Source organism: Labrus mixtus, chromosome 5 (genome assembly GCF_963584025.1).
Source record: "Labrus mixtus chromosome 5, fLabMix1.1, whole genome shotgun sequence".
NCBI classification, from domain to species: domain Eukaryota; kingdom Metazoa; phylum Chordata; class Actinopteri; order Labriformes; family Labridae; genus Labrus; species Labrus mixtus.
In genome coordinates, this window is record NC_083616.1 from 28,962,318 (window position 1) to 28,984,856 (window position 22,539).

General features: G+C 40.5%; 1 protein-coding gene across 6 annotated transcripts in view; it reads left to right on the top strand.

Moving 5' to 3' along the window:
* Positions 1 to 22,539, top strand: part of pdlim5a (PDZ and LIM domain 5a) — a 74,515-nt gene that overhangs the window by 5,762 nt on the left and 46,214 nt on the right. For all 6 annotated transcript variants that reach the window (XM_061038879.1, XM_061038880.1, XM_061038881.1 and 3 more), the window contains exon 3: positions 13,292 to 13,443. In XM_061038879.1, coding sequence (XP_060894862.1) covers positions 13,292 to 13,443 — 152 coding nt within the window. The remainder of the gene's footprint in view (positions 1 to 13,291; positions 13,444 to 22,539) is intronic.

Here is a 22,539-nt window from a genome sequence, read left to right on the forward strand (position 1 = left end):
GGACTCTGGATTTTAAATGAAAACCGGTCAACACCACCACTGATGGGATATTATTCCAAGTCATTCCTGTGGTTTCTAAAAAAACAAACAACTTTAATTCATTCATAATTTGATTTTTATCCCCAGGTTACGGCCGCAACCTTCCCAGTGTTTTGATCTGTGTGAGTGACACGCCCCCTTGCACACTGGGTGATGATTTTGAGAGATATGGTCTGGGACTTGTCTCGGTCTCAATCCCTAAATGTCTCGGTCTTGTCTTGACCTCGGAGCACTCCGGTCTCGGGTATGTCTTGGTCTCGGTTAGTGTGGTTTTGACTACAACACGAGTAAGACATGCTCCAATTTTTCAAGAAGAGGGACCAGCAACAATTTAAATAGATCAGTTCTTGTAGTTCATTTGAAAATAAACACAAAGGATTAAAAAGAAGTCGTCAAAATGAAACATCGGTATCTGCCCTGATTTTCACGATCGGTGCATCTCTTCACCTTCACCTTCAAGAACAACGACTACACACTGCCACATTCTTCATGATACTCTTAAATCTGCTAAGTCACATCAGTGCGTTTAATTTCATCTCCTTCCTTTTTGCTTTCAGTCCCTTCTTTGCTGAAGTCCATTTCAAGGCATTAGATTGTTTTCATTGGTTAAATCCTTCCTCTGAAGCTCTGAGCAGAAATGTCAGCGAAGATAAAAACAGGCTTTTAAAGAATTGGCAATCAAGCCTGGATAGTGCTGAGCTGTGACAACAGCAAGATGAATGGACAGCTAATCTATGTTAAAACCTTTTCAAGGAAGTTCCTGGAACGGCATCATGGCCGCTTTCTACTGAACCTCCCCAGCGATGCTTTTCAACGGGCGATGACAACAACTGATGGGTCTATTTTAAACATAGCCTCTGTCCCTCTGCCTCCCTCCCCTCGCCTCCTCTTTATTTCTCTTACAATACTCCCTTCACAGATTAGAGACCAGGTGTCAGGTCTGTGATGTAACATTTGGAGCTAGTTGACATCTCTTTCATAAGAGTTAATAGTACTTAAATCCATCTTAATCAAACAGGTCCCATGCTTCCCTCTGAGTATCTTTCTATCTTAGAAAAACATTCCTGCAGCCAGAATCAACATTTATCATTTCCAGTCCCACAAATCAATCTGTCAGAGCTCATATGAGTATGTGTGTGTGAGGTGGACTTGTTGTATTTGGATAGTGTAACAGACTACACTTCTCTGGGTTCACACAGACCCTGACAATTAATCAGTCCCCAATATTTGTGGAGTTGAGGTTGACATTTTTGCATGATTTGGCATTCAGTTATTTTGGCTTTTTTGGGAGGTCATTACTCTTTACTTACCCCTAGTTATTTATAAGTATTTGTTTGGTGGGTTTGGACTGTAATACCACTGATAAATGATATACAGGGAGAAAAGACGGAGCTATTCTTTCTGGAAAAACATTCTCATCCCTCCATTTTGACCGTTGACAGCTTTGTGTTCATGGTGACATCGCAAAGACGCTTCTGTCACCACCAGAGTTGGAAAAACTAACTCGTAGTAAAATATGCTGAAATCAAAACCATACATCAAATAAACCTTCATGTTTGTATAATGCTCGTTGTTTTAGTAGTTTAGAGTGACAATTTACTTTAGTTAAGATCTTAAAAATAACTTTTAGCCTACTTATGCTTCTGCAAACTTTAGACAGTTGTAGCTCTTAGACGAAAATGAAGACGCTAAGTCCAGCCTCAGCACTGCAACGAGAAAAACAGCATGGAGAGAGTGAGTAACCAACACAACAACAAAAAGCTGATTTCTTAAACAAAATGCACGTCCTTATTATTATCAATGTCATCATCACACAAACTGTGTGTGCACTTCTTCAGAATATATTGATATACTGACAACAGGCTGGGGATGCACAGTGCATTAAAAACACAAAATATACCTTCACACTATGAATTGTTCAAGTGTTTTAAAGAAGGCTATAATAGTGGGATGTTATACCTGGATATTCTGCAACTTTATGATCCAGTAGAAGTCACCTTTGAGCACCAGCATGAAACCAAAACAACGCTCTACAGCGACACACCTCCAACCCCTCTCCACTCCCATTTGCACAAAGGAGTTATCAAATTGGAACGCAACATAATTAAGCACTAAGCGTAAAGCGGCGTACACAATTGTCCTTGTCTCGAGCTGCATTGTTGTGTTAGCATGCTAATTTTAGCGCTTTTTAGTTTGCTCGTAGCTTCACACTGCATGTAAATTTACACGGCATGAGCATGATCCAAAAACGCCTGCGTGATATTTAAATAAGCAGTGAGTACAGTATGTTACTCTTCTTTTCTATAGAACAGCTTTTATATGCAAGGGGATGAGCCGGCCTGCGGTTCTTTACATGTAAACACGATGTAAACACAGCTCAGACAACATCACCGCCAGCGGGTCACACTTATTGAAGACAGTCATGACTCAGAGAGGATTTACTTAATTTCTGCTGTATTTATGCATTCTGCCTTTAAGGACAAAAACATTTGTACAGCGGTGACTTCACAATGAATGCTTTGAATAACACATTGTCTGCTCCAGCCTTGATATATTTTCCACAGTAGCATCTGCTTTCTGCTGTGTCTGCTCCGACTTCCTCCCAGGACACTGAGCTGTCAGATGGTATCATGTTTTTTTTTGTCTGTGATGGTACTGGTTGACAACAAAGTCTTCCAGAAATTAAACTGAAGAGGTTATCATCTTTCCTCTTTGACTTTTCAACAGTGATTAATTTAGGCATTGTGCAGTGGACTCTAGACCCTGAAAACTGATGCCTATGACCAGGATGCAGCCAGACTTAATTTAATCAAGCTTTAACAAACATTTACGAATATATATTGGTGGTTTAGATCACAGATTTATCTCAGTTTAAACCAGAAACAAGAATGTCCTGGCCAAGAGGGGCAACAGCTCATTAACCAAGTTAAGACATAAAACACAGATCAGTATATCTGGAGTCACAGAGCAGAAAAGTCAATATTCAAATCATGTACAACCTGAAGCATCGTCCTCCAACACCTTCAATCTACTTTTAAAATGATTTTCAAGAGACCAGCTCCCCCAGTCACAGATCATCCTGCAGGAGATTCTAGGTCGCACGGAGCAGTGTACCTGAATACCTTTCAAGATGCTGTCCATGTATCGAGATGCAGAAGGAGTCAAATGAGCTATAAGTTGCTTTCAACTCACTCAGTATCCAGTCTTGTCTCTTTACGTCATATAGGGGACGTTTTTATTGCCAGAACCTCTGAATGAACGTTTCACCCTCTGCGCTGTAGATTTGTGATTCTAACATCATTTCTTCAGAATATAAAAAATGTTTTGGGTTTTTGACCAATTGTTTTATGCCAAGTTGGCCAGAGCGTTCCAGTTGTAAATAAGTGAAACATGACATAACCTGTAACTTCACACCAGCATTTTTGGATTTATTACAGCTTCTGTAAGTGTGTGTGCCACTCATGACGCACGAGTGACCTACTGTGTGTTCGTATGGAATAAGAAACAATCCAGTCTTGTGTCCGTATGGCGGTGTTCCCCAGCCTCTGCCAAAGCCGAGTCCCTCAGCACCCTGACAATCACATCATTGAGTCTGGCTGTGAATGCTGGTTTGTTCACTTCACGTTTAGGAAAGAGTTTTCTTTTTTACAGCTCGAAATAATGTTGTGGATTTGTTGACACTGATCCCATGTGTGTTATTTTTACAGAATAGCCCTCTGTTATATATGTTATGCCTCACTTCATTTCCATTCATATCAGTATGTAAAGGAAAAAAAAAACACGGTTCAGGACTTGAAAGCAGAGAAACTCATAAATATAATATGTTTAAGGCTTTCCTACAGGCCTTTTTTATGTGTATCCTTCCTTTATCGACTACTACGACTTTTTGACCCTTTTTTTTCCGAACTGGAGAAAATGTTGTGAAGAGCGGTTCCACGTTACGGCCCATGCATTTTTTTTTTCCTGCCAATTTAATCACACATTTAAACTGAACTGCAGGTGGCAGCGAAGAGCCCAGAAAAACTGAAATTTTCCTGCAAAACCGGAAAAGAAGAAGACGACCGCTAAGAGGTTAAAATGGATGTAAACAAAGCAGGATTCAAATGTTTCCATCAATCACCTCTGGAAGAGTTTTTTAAAACAGGAAATGCATGTGACACATTTTTAAGAGCTGAATGTACATGCTGAGTTTTGGTGAGTAACACTTTTATAGAAATATAGAATGACTCTTTGCTGACTTTGCAGCACCCTGTTGAACATGATAGTGAATCAACTACCCTGAAAAACCACATCAGAGAGTTTTTTTTATTTCTCTGCTGTGGCTATAGTGAAGCAGATGATTCTTATTAATGCGTATCAGCTCGTATCAGAGTTTGGGTTATGCTCGAATGGGAGAAAGTATGGCAGATCTCTTGGCCTGACTCCAAATCTCGTGTGCACAATGTTTCATGTTTAATATGTACAGTGTGTTTTTTGTGGGTTTGGCATCTGTACCCTCAGTGAACTATCTATTGCAACTCAAGCCGATATGGCTTTTTCCCATTAGGCTCTCTAGCATTAACATACGAGCCCTGCAGTGATTATTAGACACTGATGTACACACACAGCTTGAGGGGCAGAAGCAGTTATTTTCAGATGCTTTCATTAGACTGAAACTATGTGTGTTGGTGTGAAGGGTTGTATATGCATGCACACAAGCAAACACACGCTATGCATTACATACACTGCTACAGGAATGTTCAATCATCAGCTGAAGCCATTCATGTGTTTTACATTTTATTTAGAGATGCACGGATCCATTTTGCATGCACAGATTTTTTTCATTTCCGATCCGAATCCGATACATATGTAACAGACGATACTGATTCCTATAATTTTACATCATAACTAATTGTGTTATTGTTGTTGGTGGTGGTATTTGTGAGGATACACAAAGCTGTAGTAAATCCGGCGTTGCATTGTGCTAGCCTCAAATACAAACAGGAAGCAGCAACAGCTGTCAGGTTTTTTCAAATTAAACCTTTTAAACTGACGTGTAAGAGTTGTACTTTTGATCATAAAGAAGGAGCTGTTCCATCTCGTCTGTACGTCGTCATGGAGACGATTTGTGGGGACTTCTTACAGTTCAGTCTGAATGTATTCAAAGTGAGACTGTGCGAGCTGAGAACGTTCAAAGTGCCCAACCATCTTTCTTGATCGGTGACGTGGATCGGCGCCGCCTGTCCGATAACTGATATGTAAATTACTTCAATATCGGACCCGATGTCGATATAAGATCGTATCGGTCCCATCTCTAATATTGATTCAGTTTCCCAGTTGAACATTTTTTTTTCCAATAAAGACTCTTTGCTCTCCATTCTCTACTTTTAATGTTTTTTCATGTTTGGCATACTCACACTGTAAACACTGTATTCTTTTAATTCTTTTCTGTTTTTTTGTGTTGATACAAACAAGCCTCAGTAGCTTTCCCAACGTACCTTTACATCAGTATGGCAACTGGCTTCCTTCATGTGTTGTTAAAGCTTCACTTTTAACCCTCGAGCTAGTAGCTCAAGCCACTATCAGAGCACAGCCAAAAAGATAGAGGTAAAAGTGCACTATTAGCGACAGCTGTAAAACAGCAGTTGGATTTAGTTGGATGCGCACCAGATCCTTTTCAGGTTTTTCCAAAAATGACTGAGCGATCATTCAGGAGCATGAAAAGCCAATTAAAAGTTGCCTAACAAAGTTTACTACGTGCTGCTGATGGATCATGCAGCCAGGTTGAGGTGATGTCTGCCCGGCTTCCTAATCTTTCCCCTTTTTCTCTGCTAACTTTTTCCAGCTCTCTGCGTCAGTGCTGATTCTCACTCACTGTTTTATTTCTTCCACTGTGTCGTCTCACACCCCCTAAACTCTCCCCCTGCTTCATCTTACAACAGCTTTGTTGTTATTTTTCTGTTTACTACGTTGCTTAGAGATCTGAGAGCGCTGTAGCTGAGCTGTACGGCTATTTTCCCGCACCCTGTAATTCAAAGCTCCTTTCAGTTTGTGTGCCCTCTGGCGCCCCCTGTGTACCTCTTATCTCTGTTCTGATTCTCTCCTCTACATTAGTATGTTTTTTTATTTAACAAAAAACTCACCCTGCTGTCTTTTAACACTAAAGTGTTTAAGTCATGAAGAATCTTTGCTGAAGAAAATGTTAATCAAAAAGTGTTTCTGCAGCGTGCAGTGACTCTCTTTGATTGACACCTACCTCACATCAGCTGTTTCAGACGTTAATAATAACTATCTAGAAGTAATCAATCTTGTAGCTGATGGCCTGATTTGTTTTTGTAGCTCATATAGAGGCATCATGATTAATTCCAGTTTGTATCATTACCAGCTAAAAACTCCTCACAGGAGCTTTAATACACATTCTTTGCCCCCCCCCCCCGTCCTCTCTAAACTTGATGCTCACGCAGGTTGCCATGCAGCGGACTCTGAAGCTTCAGTGTTTAGCCAGCTCTGCATCGGTCTTAAATCCCTTCTGTTTTCCAGCATCTCTCCATTTTTTTAAAAGCATCTCCAATATTTCTCCTGGATTTACTACATTTCTGGTCATGGAGCTTTTAACTGGCCTCATATCTGGTAAATCGAGGGGCATCCAAAACGCCCATGTTGGGGGCAAGCGTCAACCTCCGGTCTTGATGTGGTTAATGCAGACTTAAATAAACAAGTTTACAGCCTGATACAAAAAACAAATAGGTCTGATTAGTTATTGTGTAAGGGCGATGAATTATTTTTAAACCGCTCTGTTTGATTTTGAAAATGATACTTGTTATTCATAGTTAGGTGTGTAGCTGACATGATTGACATGTGGGAGTGATGTAACTGTTCATCAAGAGGCTTAAAACCCGCCTCAGCTCCAGCTCTCAGCCTGTCGTTAGGTTGACTGAAAGTTAGACTGAGACAGGATTTCCAACATGGCGGCTGCTGCTGATGAGCCTCCAGAGCCTCCTGCAGGAACAGATGACCGACGTCACTCAGGCTACATCCATTAATATTTACAGTATATGTTTGGGGGTGCCTTAAAACCGCCCACCTTCTCCGGTCAAAACAAATACAAACCATTTCGGAAACCGGAAATTAAACTAAGAAGGAGGACATACTGGCTGCTGCACTGTTGTCAGAGAAGCACTTCAACACAGCATGTTCCCTTAATGTCTGATCATATAGTAAGTTCACTTTACGATTTCATTCAGTAGATATCTTACATATTTCTCCTTTAAATATGAAGAGCAGGTCGGTATGATAGAAAGAGAAGAAGCAGCTCTTCTTTAAGCATTTATCTTAATAACACATTTCTGTTTCAACAAATAAACAATGGAAACATTTCTCCTCATGAAATCAGCAAAATCTTAAGTGAATGAATATTTTTGAGTGCTGGCATAGCCAAGCAAATTTTCTCGGATGTTTGAATTACAGAGAACAATCTTTATATTCGTGTCTCCTGCTCTCAGTGTTTCAATAGCGTGATGTGAACCATCTGCCTGTCATCTCTGTCACTCCGTTTGATGAAAGCAGGCATTGTTCAAAGCACTCAGGCTGGTCAATGTATGTTCAAACCAGGCCATGTTTCAGCACTCCCAGCAAGGCTTCCTAAAGCTGTGTGTTTGAACCACACAGATTTTTTTTTCTTCTCTCAAAGCACTTAAATCAGACAAAAAAACGTGTTGAAATCTGATGTAGCTGGAAGCAAAATGGAGAATTCATGTGTGAAGGCTTTAACACAGTGCATGTGTTTTTCTCATTTCTTTGAATACGGGGTTTCATTCTTTCACTTTTGCATGAACGAGTTAACAAAGTTGTTTTTTTATGCCTAAATCTAACCAACCTGGTTACCGGAAAACAACTGCTGCAAACGGGTCGATCACAGTTGGACAATGATTCTCTGAGACTTTGTTGATGCGAGGTACACATCGTGCACAACACACAGGTTTTTCATCCTTTGTTGTTGTACAGAGTCTTCAATGGAGCTTAACAGCAGGCTTTTAGTATCAACTCATGCATTGTCTAACACAGATTAAATACAGGCTTTTTCAGCTGTTGCTATCGTCGTAATAAAACAAGTCTGACTCTGAAAGGATTAACTTGAAGGGATTTCTGGAAAATAAAAATCTCGCAAATAAATAAGTGTATTGGATTCCCCCTATCTTTTTTTAGTTGCCTCACTGTTTGCATGTTTGTGTTTTTTCATTCATCAAAGGGCAGACTAACAGCAGAGTTATTAATGTAAGTCACATTTAAGAGTCAGCGGATGTCGCTGCACACATGGAGCTGAGCTCAGCGGCTGTCAGAGAGAGGGCTTCATGAAGCAGACTGAACGCACACATGCACACTGTATGTGTGTTTGTGTGTGCAGAGATATGTGCGATGGACCAAAGCTGCTGTTCCATTGCAGATCCATTACTCCTTTACCGCTGGGAAACTGGAAGCTTTTTAGAAGACAAATTATTTCGATTTCTGTTTCTGATTTTCTCAATGATTTTTTTTTTTTAACTCTTTGATATGAAAATTGAAACTACTTGGAATCGTTTTAATCACAGTGATCGAAAACAAATGTGTTTCTTTTGAACAGATTTCCTAAGAGCATGAATAATTTCAAAAAAATCACGAGGCGAATATTCAGTACTTAGAATGCAATAAATCATCTATTTTTTTTTTTTAGTTTTAAGGCTTCATTTTGTTGTGACATCATGCACAGAGATGTAAGGTTGTCAAACTTGTCCATACTCTGACACTTTTTAGATACCACATGTTTTAATGCCATGCCATCTGTGTTATAATAATGATCAAAAGTATCAGAAAAAGAGCAGAAACTTTAGACAGCTAAATCTGTTGCGTAAGACAGATGTGTCAAAAATTGCAGACACCCTCCTTCACACTGGCTTATTGCACAGAAACAACGGCAACATTTATGGCACGGCAGTGTGCAGGAGTGTGCCTGCAATTGTCGATCATTGAGAAGAAGATATGACCCAATATCAAATGTAGAGAACTTGTATTTTTGTTGCCGTGGTATCCAAAGAGATGTTGGTATTTCTTGATTTTTAATAGCATCATATCAAAGTGTAAAATTCGGATATTGTGACAACCTACAGAGACTGATGTTTTGTGGGTCGTTGTGCATGTTTCAGTGTGTTTGCATGAGGCAGGAGGACAGCACTAATTGGGGGGGGGGGAAACATATAATTGAACATTTTGTGGCGAGTATTTGGTCCATAACTGCTCCAGAGTGGTTAGCAATGAATACACCCTTTGAAACAGGTCAAGATGTTCACAGAGTAATGCGCCCACAGATGCTTAGCTTTTTTTTTTTTTCAAAAATCCTTTCCCTCTGTTTCTCCCCTCTTTTCCATCCATGCAATTTTAATCAGTGTCAAGTCGATCCCTCATTACTCCCTCTTCTTCCTGCCCTCTGCGGTTGTGAGGGCTGGTGAGTGATGTTGCGTGTGTTGGGCTAATATGACTATAAAAGGTTGGGGCCACAGAGCCTTAAAGCTAATCCGGGTGCAGAGCCTCTTTTATTAGCCCTGCCTGTGTCTGTCTGTCTTTGTGTTTGTGTGGGTGTGAGACAAAGATAGAGGCGAAAGGAACACACACACACACACACACACACACACACACACACACAGGGTGAGGATGTAACACACCAGAGATGACTGAACCCACATTGCACCCTTTCATCTTTGACTGTCACTTCTCATTCATTAGAAACACATCACTAACTAAACTTAAACTGAAACATGGCAGCTAAGCATATAGGAGCCACTTTAGAAAGGTCTCTGTGTGTGTGTGTGTGTCCACTGAATTGGTCTGTGTGGTCCCTTTTTCATAGTGTCAAAAGAAACAAATGACCTCACTCTCCCTTTGGACACACACAGACCATCTGTGTGACCAAGAATGGTCAGAATCACAGCTGCCAGGTGGTTCTGTTCTCTAAGGACTTCAAAAATATCCTAGTCCATTTTTATTTTCAATATACAAAAATACACAAAAAAAAGGAATTGTTAGTTAATTTTTTTCTGCTCACACTTTGGTATTGTATTACAAAAAAAGCTAAGGTCAGTGACTATACCTTCACATTGGTCTAAATGTAGATACAATGAGTCAGCGTCATGGGAAAAAGACAAGCGATACAGTAACGTCCTACGCACACTTCCAAATCTGTCACTGTCCTGCCTCTGCCTGCTGATAAGAATGACTCTGGTTTAAATGTCACATGCTGCCACAACGTATTGCCCTGACTGTTGGTGAAGAAGATTATGAGCTAAGGGATTCAGCTAAAACCTTAAATAATTAAGAACATTTATGTGATTCCAAAAAGTATACAAAGGTATGTAACATCTGTATAAAACTTCTTTATTTAAGGTATATGATTGGTCAAGACGTTTTTGTGTAAATACAATAAATAATTTAAATAAAATTCACACATATCAATCATGGTCAAAAACATTTCTAAATTTGGCTGATTTAATAAAAGCCAAAATGGTACCAAAGGAAGAGCTGTTTGGAAGTCCAGAGTGCCGACTCTTACTGAGTACTGAGCTGAGCCTAATGATCCGGATCACCAAAAAGAACTACAATTCCCATCACTAGAGCCCCAGTTTGGCCTCCCAAAAGTCTTCCTCCACATGCTTACATAATATTCATCATTGATGTGATTACAAATATGTACGTGTGTGCAAAATGTACTTTGAAACTTTGCAGTACACATCTAGGTATTTAGCAAAAAATCATTGGATAGATTTGAACTATTTTTGGTCCAATTTTATTTTATTTTGCGGTAGACTAGATCCAGCTTGTGTTCCTGTTCCATGACAAGTTGCCTAGCAAAAGCAACACTTGCTTATAAACAAGGGGTTGGAAAATGTTAAAGTTTTTCTCCCTGAATACTTTTTATGTTTGATGTAACTGTCACATGTAATTCTGTCACAGAATTGTTACCGTACAGAATAAGTGGATGTTGATCCATGCTGAAAAGCAGGGTTGCTATAATATTCCAGCGCAGCAGTTAAACATGAGTTCTTAATTGTGGCTCAGATCTGTTTCAAATTAACCAGCTTCCCCCAGAGTGGAAGTGCAGCAATTAAACTTAGTTTGGATGCAGATGCATACAAAGCTTATCGAAAAAACTTAATGAGAAATACTCTGAAAAGAGAGAAAATAGAAATTTCGGGAATGCATAATTCATGATTCCCACCAACTAAGACGTGTCTGGCTTGAATTTGCAGATTCCTCCAAACCAATAAAACTGGTAGGTGTCTTGTGTAGTGATCCATTAGCTATTTGTCACCTTTTAAACCGGGTTTTGTAAGGAGTAAAGTGGCATAATTGCTTTTTACTAGAGCTCGATACACTTTACTCAACCTTTGTTGAAACTGTAAATTGTTTGCCAAGATCAGCAAAAAAATTGTCTTTTTTTTTGTTGTTGTCTTTTTTGCTTACAGAAGCAGAAGTTAAAATGAACCTTGGTTCTTGCAGCTTCATTTTTTGGTCCTGCATGATCTGTTTTTCTACATGCGATCTTCCAAACACTGTGGTATTAATATACAGAAGTCAAAATCTTTAATAAACATTTAGCTCCTCGTTTCAATTGCTGAGTCCTTTGTGATTTAAACAAATCTCCCCGGCTTGAGTACTCACACTTCCAATGAAAGTTGAGTCCTTCAGGCCTGATTGCAGTTGATCAAATCTATCAAATTTTAAAAAAGAAGTCCAGCCTGGTCATCTACCATTGGACCGACTCTTTAACCACACAGACTCACTGGATGGTTCATGGGGAATTGCCCATCTAGTCTATATATGTTTGAGGACTTGGAGCATGCTTACAACAATATCCTCAGGTTTTATCTTGTAGGGGATACTTGGGATACAAGCTCAGTCCATGTATATAAGCACAACATTTTCCAAGTTGGTGTTGGACTCTACCAGAGTTGTCCCTCGTGTGTTTGAGATTTTTAATGGACAGGACCTCAAGGTGCAGTCAGGAGAGGATAGTGTACAGTTTGGGATGTCAGAATTGCCGCTCTAATTTTTGCAGATGATGTGGTTCTGTTGGCTTCTTCAACCACGACTTCTAGGAGGCACTAGGGCAGAGTGTGAAGCCGTTGGGATGAAAAGTTTGCCCCTTCAAGTGTTAGGCCATAGTTTTCTGCTGAGAAATGGTGAATTGCTTTGAAAGGGTTGGGAGAGATTCTCTGCCTCAAGCAAAACAGTTAAACTGTCTTGTGAAGTTTTTATAAGAGAGAGTAAGTTGGATCCTGAGATTGACATAATGTGCTGTCAGCATTGGAGGTGGAGGCATTTTGCCAAACTATAGTGGTAAAAAAGAAGCTAAACTGCAAGGCAAAGCTTTCTGATTAACCGACAATCTGAGTTTCACCCTGACCGACAGTTTGATCTTGAACTTTACAGAGGGACCTCAAGAATGAAATAGGAGACACAAGCGGCCAAAAGGAGGTTCCTCCTTAGGGTGGCTGGACTCAGGCCTCACAGACAGAGATACTTTATTAATCCCTGGGGGGAATTTTCAGAAAGATAGAGACGGGGGGGGGGGGGGGGGGGGGGACCTGGAGATAGTGTAAGGAGATCTAGAAGCAGGTTTGAGTAGAGCTTCTACTCAATTGCATTGAAAGGAGCCAGTTGATTTGGTTCAAGATTCTGATAAGGATACCCTCTTTGCCCCTTCCTTGGCAGGTTTTTGTGGCACGTCCAACTAGGAGGAAGGTGGGTGGGGGGTGAGGGGGGTTGTAATATATTCCACCTGGCCCTTTTGAATCCCTTGGAGGAGATGAAAACATAGCTTGGGAGAGGGACGTCAGGGCCAACTTGCCAAGCCATGCTGCCACCAAAGAAAATGGATGGATTGCATTTTGCCGTTTTTCTTTTTTCTCCCCCCAAGTGCCGTGGTTAAGAGAGGTTTTGAAGTGTTCTCTTTCCTCTTACGAGCTGTAAGCCCAGTATGACAGCAGGCCATAAAGAAGAAACAAAGGTAACTCAAAATATGAAGGCTCATGCTATTAGACTCGCATCAGTGAACGTACAGTAGACCCTCCATCATGCGGCAGAGGACGTGGTCTTTCATTAGCTCCAGCAAAATGCTTCCATGCAATGGAACCAACCCATTACTCTTACTTTTCGCTTCACCTTTACCCACCCTCTTATTTAATAAGTCCGACTGTGTTATTGCTGGTTATATTAAAAGCTTTTTTTTTTGTCTTTTTTGCAGCTGACAGATGCTGGGAAGGCGGTCAAAGGCGGCATAGCTGTTGGAGACTTGGTCCTTTCTATTGACGGCATCGCCACCGAGGGCATGAACCACCTGGAGGCCCAGAACAAGATCAAGAGCTGCACTGGCAACCTCAGCCTCACCCTGCAGAAGTAAGCCATGAGCTCACACTCAGTGTACATGTGTGCAATTATAAAACAGAACCCCAGCCGCGTCTTTTTGACAGTGATTTAACGTGTGAATGTGACTGGGAAGCCATTTATCACCCCTGGAACGCAAGATCCATGCACGCTCTTTCAAACACTTCCAAACAACCCATCTCTGCCTCAGATTTAAAGTCCATGGTTCCCCCTTTCAACCCCAGACATCCTGCACACAGGCAGATGTTCACTGTTGTTGTAGGAGTTAATCTTCGTTCGAACATGCAGCCACACCATTAGTTCTGCCTGATCTCCCATTCCCTGAGGGACACCCGTATAACTGAACTCACAAAGAGAGCATCACATATGTGGACCACCACTTCTTCCCCAAGGCCTACTCATCACTGTTTAAGGGAATCCTGTTGTACAGAGGAGCTGATTTATCACAAGCAGTTGTCTTACTGTTGTGTGTACGGCTTTAAATTGATTCTCATGTGGTTTGAATAGCCGGTTTCTTTGGCAGAACTTGTACCCGTAGGCTTGGTGTGTTTTTATTTTAAAAACTGCAAGATAACAAAAGAATGAGCAGATGAGCAGTTTACAGGAAGGAGGTGAAATGAACAGATGTTGCTGCAAATGAAAATCCGAATTGGCTAATTTAATAATGAGCTCAAGGTTGTAGTTTTTCTGTTATGTGTGTTTAGTTTCATCTCTGTTCCTGCATGTCTGGATTTCTCATTCTGCCGTCCGCAGAAGACTTTCAGCTTTCTTTCAGGGCTCCCCCTCATTTGAGGCTAACTGGGCATGTCCTCTAATCTACGTCCAAATGATGACAGAGTGAAGATGTTTGCTTTCGGTCGAGTGGCAGAGAACAAATACTGCAACACCACAGCGTTTATACTAACTCAAGGTCGGGGTTTTTTTTTTTTATGATGAGTGAAGCAGGTCTTAGAATAACGCTTGGCTGAAGGTCATCAATGGATGAATTACCTGTCAAAGCCGGAGTTCATATACTGATAAATTGTTTTTTTGTACAAAAGAAGGTCTAACATTGTGCTGGCTACAATGTGGAAGCTATCAGTCAGCGGAGGACTGAAACTGAAATGGTTTTTGCAGGGAGCAGCAGCAGTCATTTGAATCAAACTCTCTGGCTATTTTGATTGTGGTGTGCAGCTTCCCTGAGTGTATGATATAATATTCCCAAAGGCCTCTCCAATTAGACTGTCCTAATTTATTAATAAAGCTGATCTTCATACTACAAGTGTTGCTGGAGCTTTTTTGACCTCTTCAAGCCTTTCACTCTTCATGCACCGTGGTATTTGGTGAAGTTGTGCCAGAAAATCCCACTCTGCTTTTTCTTTGTCAAAGGAGCTGCCATGTTTGTTCCTGTTAGGGTGTGAGGGCGTGCTTGTTCGGCGGACTAGATAAAGGATTATCTGTTCTCCATCATTCGGTGTCTGTGGCAGACATCGGACTCGAAAGCTTGATTCATGCCCCGTTGGCAACACATGAAACGGCTTGTTTCATTAAGTGGCAGTATTATAATATTGAGCAAGCGGCCATGTTGGAAACAGCTGGCTCCAGCTTCTGCTTCACTCAAATACTGTTGGGGTCCAGGAGATTGACAGTAATCCTTTCATATTCTCCAGACTCTATTTACTCTAATAAATAAGAGTTTTAAGGTTCCATTCTGTTTGTCTCTTGGCATGCATTGCCACTGTGAGTGGGACATAATGTATATTTTAAGAGTGTCATGCCTAGGTCGACATCTGGACTTTAATGGGTTTGAATGCGTAATGGAAAGAACCACTCTCGTCCCCTTGTTTCTGTTCCGTTTTTATAGGCGTCGCTTGCTTCTCTTTTAATTGTTCCATTCTGCGCGCACGTTTCGATGGGGTTTGTCACTGGGTCAGATGGAGAGGAATGATAACAGTGAGGAGATACTGAGAAATGTTTACAACGCATGCAGTGTCTCTCTTTCTGTGTATCTTAAAAGGAGACAGGTTATTATTCTTTTTTCCAAATAAGGGGAGTGACGGGAGGAAGAGATGGACAGCAGATGTGTGAAGGACAAGCAAAGGAAACGCTGTAATTCTTTCTTTAAAATAAGATTAAGAATGGCGTAAAGATGAATATGTCCGAGCTGTATTTTAAAGATGACAAAGCAGATGTAAGGAATAATCCTGGCATCGAAGCCATCCATCTACATTGTGAAAACATTAGATCCGAAGCAGGATTAATTTACTGGAAAGTAAAACCAGTCTAATCCATTCATGTAAATACCACTGTTACCATAGTAACCATCACACAAACAGTTTTATTAAGTTTGCTGTGAGACTTTCTTGATACAGTGGAAAACCGAAAGCAGTGCTGAAAATTGAAGGTAACAGGTGCCAAAACAACGTCAGCGTGTGATGGTCTTTTTCCTCCCCCAAGTCTTTTACCCACTAATCAACCCGTTTTTGAAAAGCGAAAACACAGATATCGAAGTCCAAATGAGCAACAAGAGATCCATGCAAGATCAAAAGAAACAAAAAAAGACTCACTTTGAAGAGCAGCGGTTTTAAACGAAGTCTGGCTTCAGATTTTTGAATGTTTGTTTCGGACGTCGCCCTATCGACTGATTCCCGTGTTTTTACTTCAAAACATCTACATCACAAAGGTTCTGTTATTAAAAACAGATTTTAAATTCGTCACCCAGGAATGACCCTACTTTGATTCTTTTATTGATCTTTTTAACTGACAAGATTACAAAAATACTAAATAGCATTTTTATATGTCTTGCTTCCCTGACCACTGATTAGTCCGTCCATATATCTCTGAACATTACGGCTGGACTATATTTGGCCACAGCAGCCGGGGTCTGGCAATGAAGTGCGTAAATTGAATAAAGTGGTTGTGAGTCTGTCATTTTATCACTGTGTCACTGACGGACTGAGTGAGAGTTTCACCAGTATGCATACGGGTTGTCCCACTACAAGAAGAATTGATACCAAAGATAACACAGCAATGAAATCAGAAGTCCTATGGCAACCCACCATTGGGTCATTTCTTGTTTTAAATCACCAAAAATTGCAAGCAAACTTTTGCAATTCAAAATTTAAAAAACGCTAAAACAAACAAGAAACCATTCGGACATTCCTTGGCATCTTTACTACCTCCTTCATATCCCAGATTTGAAGGACTCAAGTGAGATTTTTTACCTGAATCCTGAAACCGTCTTGACAGGATGCATATTTTTAAAGTTGTACTCAAAACCTCCAACTGTTGGATAATTATAACAACAGTTATCACAAGTAAACGTCAAGTTCAGTCACACATGTAAAACATGTAACTTAATTGTGAGACACTGAAACTTCCACCCTCAGGAAATCCCAAAATGAACCATTCGGACATTCTTTGGCATTTTCAGATCCCAGATTTGAAGTCCTGAATCCTGAATTTAGAAAGTGTCAGCTACTCTGCTCTCTCCGTCACTTTGCGAGAGACGTAAACGTAGCATTAGTCAGGACCGCTTTGTCAAGAATACTTGCAATACTTTTGCAAATATATTTATTTGGCGGTACGGCTTTGTTCGGGGATCACCCTGCCCTTCTGCCCTTCCACATGCTTATGTGGAAACCATTAGGCAGGAACAGCAAACATTCCTGCTCCTCCCATGCTTACAAGGAAAAGCTTTGGACAGGCAGAGAAGCAACAAAAACTCAAACAGAGTAGGCATCAATGACGACAACATAACATTGATTAAGTCAGACACAGCACAAAAAGGGGGAGCTGGTTTGGACGAGGGTTGGAAATGAGGCTTGCAGAGGGAGCAGCTTGAATGAGGCGGCGTGAGTGCGATACGCCAACAGGATGCTATTCAAGCAAATCAGCTGATGAGGGCTTGCTTGAGATCAGCTGTTATCAAAACAGTCACAGGGTAGCGGAGCGTGACGCTATGCTCAATATTGTAACTTAATGAGACACATCAGTACTCGCAGACCTGCTGTGATTATGTACTGAACAACGCTGCTCTCTCACTTTGATTGCAGCAACTCTAGTTAACATTACTTTTTGATTATTTCTAAGTACTTTGTATAATTTCAAACATGAGGTATTGAAAAGTATCAAAGTAGGTTATCGAGAATGTTGACAACCTTAGTATTTTGTATTTGGCGTTATCCCTTTTTTTTACTTACTACAGGAATCTGTGAAATACGTTTTATTGTCGGCGGTTCTTTTCTTTTTGTACAAGTGGGATAGCGAAGTTCCCGGTCTGAATTGTTTGTTGTTTTTCTTATCATTTCACTCTTTCTCTGAGTTTTTATCCTCTCTTGGAATGCACTTTATATTGTCAGGCTAAGAATAGCTTTCACAAACACCATTTTTGCTTTGGGACCTTTGCAGCTTTAACAGCTTTCAGATAAGCTTTGTCAGAGTGTGTGCAGCTCTCCTGATAAGAAAGTGAGTTTGTTGAAAGAAGCAGGAGCAGGAAAGGATGCATAGATGGAAAAAAAAAAAAAACAGAGACCAAGACAGGAAGATGGAACTTACACCACAGATGAATGAAACACATATGATAGAGACGGGTTCTCCAAGGCCGACCGTTTCGATCAACCTGCTGGACATCTGCAGATTCTGTAAACCATGGATCAGCCTGCTGGTTGGCACCAGGCAAGAATGCTAAAACATCTCTGCTCCATGTTTAGATTCATAGATATCCATAAAGTTTTATTGTAATTCCTTATGCACAGCTGTTGAAAAAATGCAGTCGGGTTCCTGGGGAACGTTTTTTTCAGAGGATGATTTTTCCGTTTTACTCTTCAATGTCAAACTGAATTCATTTTGATGAGACTGAGAAAAACAGCTCGTATCTTCTACTTTAAACATACTGTTTTACTGTGAGGGAGCTATCAGACACATGTGGAGCACATGTGTTCATAACTCACACACACACACACTGAAGACACAGAAAAACTAAAGGCACAGAAAAACATGTCAAGGGGCTGGTTGGCACAGTTTACAGTTTTTGGATGTACACTGAACCTCTTCGGTTTTTCTAGCAAGAACAGATGGATGACAATGAACAAACCTGCAGGAAATTAAAGAGACATTATTACTTCACTTGAATAATTGAATTCATTACAAACACCATTATGGTCATCTTTAGATTGTCGCTTTTTGCTTTTTGTAAATTTCAGCCAAAACCTTTATAACCTTTCCCCAGCTTACACAAAGCGCTCTTGTTGCATAACTCACATGCAGGAGTCAGGATCAGGACTGGTGGTTTTGCTCCAACCAATCCTCCCATCCAACTCCATGAAGAATTGAAGCACCAATTACATAGTCACGATTCATTTTTTTGCAAGTCCAAGTCCAGTCTCAAGTCTTTTGGTCATCAGTCCAAATAAATATTAAAATCTTCCAAGTCAAGTCTCCTGTGGGTTTGATAATAATACAATTCAATTAACAGGAAAGAGGTAGAGGCCGAGGTGCTAGTGTAGCTCAGTTGGTAGAGCATGTGCAGAGGCAACAGTCCTCGTCGCACTGGCAACCGGTTCAACTCCCAAGCCTGATGCTGTTTGGTGCATTTCATCCTCCACTCTCTATCCGATATTTCCTGTCTTTTTTCATCTGCCCTGTAAAATGAAGGCCAACCCCCCAACCCACATGAATAAATCAGGAGAGTGGTAGAGTCACTCAGGCATGCTATAATAACTTCAAACGGTAGAATACAACCTTATTGTGTCCTATAACTAAACTAATGTCAGTTTATAATCTGCTTTAAATGAAGAAAGTTTACCTTCTATAAAGCTAACATTAGTAGCAATCTAACATTTGACAGCTGATGCAAAAGAGCTAAGCATGCATGTTGCTAACTAAAATGACCTATTTGGATGCGTTTTCATGTACCTTATAAAGTTAGGTGTAGTTGATACAGCATCCTTTAAATTCACATCACAGACGTCGCATTTGGTTTTTCTTGTATTTAGGCTTTTCATTAAGTTCTGAACACCAAAAGTTGTGACAAAAGGCATGGAAGTGGTGATTGTAATGTGCGCACCAGATGTGAAAGGTTATGCATGATTGGAGCGTGACATTCAGCTCCAAATGTCAATACCCCATAAATACAATATCAAAAGATTGAGCACAAGCCCCAAAGCTTAAGTCAATGTCGAGTCTAAAGTCATGTTTGTGTGAAACTTTAAGTACGACTCGAGTCCAAGTCAGAAACTGTAGTCCCCATTTCTGAATTAAATCATCATTAAATGTAATTTAAAAACAAATTAGTAGAATGGTATTGTAATTACAATCAGACAGGGAAATAAAAAGATAAGGTTAGTGGAGCAATATGGTAGAAGGAAACCATTAATTTGTTTGTTTTTTCGTGGTGGACTAGAGGAGTTTCAGTTGAACGAGGGAAAAGACGGTGGAATAAAATTTCAAAAAGATGCAAAAAAAGCATTAGAACAGAAGTTCTTTGTATGTATTGGGGATTTATGTGGGAGCTACAAGAACAAACAAGGGTTGACATCTAGAAGTGTCTGAGAAATTACAAATCCTTGATGACCTTTCCTCTCTTTGCTCTGAAGCACTCCCTTTAGAATAGTGCAATCACAAAGTTTCAACACTTAAATTAGCCTCTTAAGAGACGTAATTATTCTCTTTAGAGGTGCACCAAAAGTATTAAACTGTTCATTTCAACCAGTCATCCCATGCCTCAACAGAACCACCTTTGTATTTCACTGTTAAACTGCCTGAGTCTGGCTAAATGCTTTATTCCCCCCGGTAAAGCCCATTTGACTGTTTAATGGGCGCGTGTGCGTGGTGTTTTTCACTGCCATCTCATGGTTTTGGGAAAGTAAAAAGGCACAAACTGAAAAACGGTTGACGGAATGCACTCACCTGAACGCAACAGGCACCTCACAGAACGCTGCAAATGTACGCATGATGTCAATAAACAAGCAGTCACACGACAAAGGAAAGGCTTTGAGGCTGCTTTTGTGTTGTGTTGAGTTCACTTCTCTTTTATCAGAGAAGAGATCTAACCCTGTTGAAAAGACCTCAGACAGGATAAATATGGCGACTGTCACGCCTATTCTTTGCAATTTAAGCCCTCAATAGTGGAGTTGTCACATTTATAATGTTCTTATGTAAAAGTCTACAATGACAGACCAAAGTGAGTAATGACTAAACATAAAGTATGCTTTTAGGCTGAATTGCAGCGCTGTGGGGGAGGGGGGGGGGGGTGTTGTTTTGCAGCAGTCATGCTGATTTACGGCCCCCTCTGCATACACACACTAATTAGTTAGAAAGGAAGTGTAGCACACCTCAGCACTTTTCATCTTGCACAACCATGACTTGACTTTCACTAGTTTAGGGAAAACTGCATTTTGCAAAGAGGTTTAACCTTAAAGGTGCACTATGAGAAATGTGAAAGTTGGAGAAATGTACAGATTCTGTGGTATATGTCCATAACTCCATACACAAACTGTCCCCAGAGGAAAATGTAGTCCCTGTAACACTGTTGGAAGATAAAATGCTAGGCGAGAAGTTATGGTGGAGTTACAGTGAAAGTGTAACTCTCCTGGTAGCTTTTTAGCTCCAAACAGAGTTCCAAGGACCCATTTTCTTCTTTGAATAAAGTTTGTGTATCCAGTTCAGAAAATATAGCAGAGAATTGTTTCACTTCTCCAACTTTCAAATTTCACTAACAAATCTACATAGTGCACCTTTAATGTTTCGGCATGCACCCCACACACACACACAGGCAGGCACACAGAGATGGATCTCATTGCAGCTGCTACGGTTATTTTGGGTTTTGAAAGTTGGCTCTTGATGCTGGGCAAAGGTTGGGTGGGGTGGGGGGAAGTTTATGTAGGGTTAGGGTATATGTTTTCAGTTTGTTTACATTGCGTTCTCCAAATAGAGACAACAAGATCCCTTCAGCTGTACGTGCAAATGTGCACAGCCAAGGGCCCAACAAACCACAACAACAAACACACATGCACATGCAAAGATGTTGGTTTACCTTTGCCTGCTGTTTCAGAGAGCCCCAATGGTAAGCAGTATTAAAATGACCACTCACAAAGGTCCATGTCGTTCTTTCTTTGACATATCTTAAAGTTAGCTCGCAAACTGATCCACATCGGTCCCATTAGAGAATTCTAGTTTGTAATGTAAATGTCCTCACAGTAACAGTTTCATAATTGGTCATTTGGTGTTTGGGGGCCAAGTCAGTTAACCGTTTGAAGGCATGGCTGTCCAACCGAATGATCTATGGCCTGTTTTCAGCATAAACTTTGAAAGAAGAAACGCAGAATGGATTTCAGTCTTTTTTGGAACTGACCCAAGCGTAATAAGAACAGTGTGTTTGAAACAGCCTGGCTTTGAAGGAGAAAGATTACCTGTTTACAGAATTAAAGGGACCTTACTTTGATACTCAGGATGTGTTTCACTGAGTAAACTAACTGAAATAATGTACTTAAGTAAAATATGAATGTACTGATTTGAGTTCTTTTTCCTTTTTTTGATATTTATACACTGCTCCTTCACATTTCTCTGGAAATAACTTTACTTATTGGTCCACTAAAATGTTGATGTATTTAGGCCCTAAGACAACAATTTCAACCAAAAACCAAAACCTTTCGTTGCGATTTGCCTGAGAAATGCAACATTTTGGAAACAGCTCCGCCTCCGCTGTCGTGTAAACTGGCAAATATGGAGTTTCTCTGAAAACAGAGACAATTCCGACATGCACATTACGGTTCCAGACAATAGCCACGCGAAAACTATGTCGAGGGTCGGACCCGAACTGGCGGACAGCCACTCATGAGAGCTAAACCAGCGTCCCCATTTTGTTACTTTTACATATCCTCAGGTACTCCATTTTTCTGGAGCAGCTGTAACATTACTACAATTTATGATGCTGTATGAACGAGCCAAATATAATGAGTGAAAGTGTCTTTTTTTCCAGTAATACAAGTAGACATGGACTTACAGTAATCGCTAGATCTTGCGAGATGTGAGCTGTAGCTGCAGATATCCGCTGCCCTATGAAAAGCCTCATAGACTCTCTGCAGCTGCCATTGTCACTTACACGGCTCTGATGTTTGCCAAAGATGT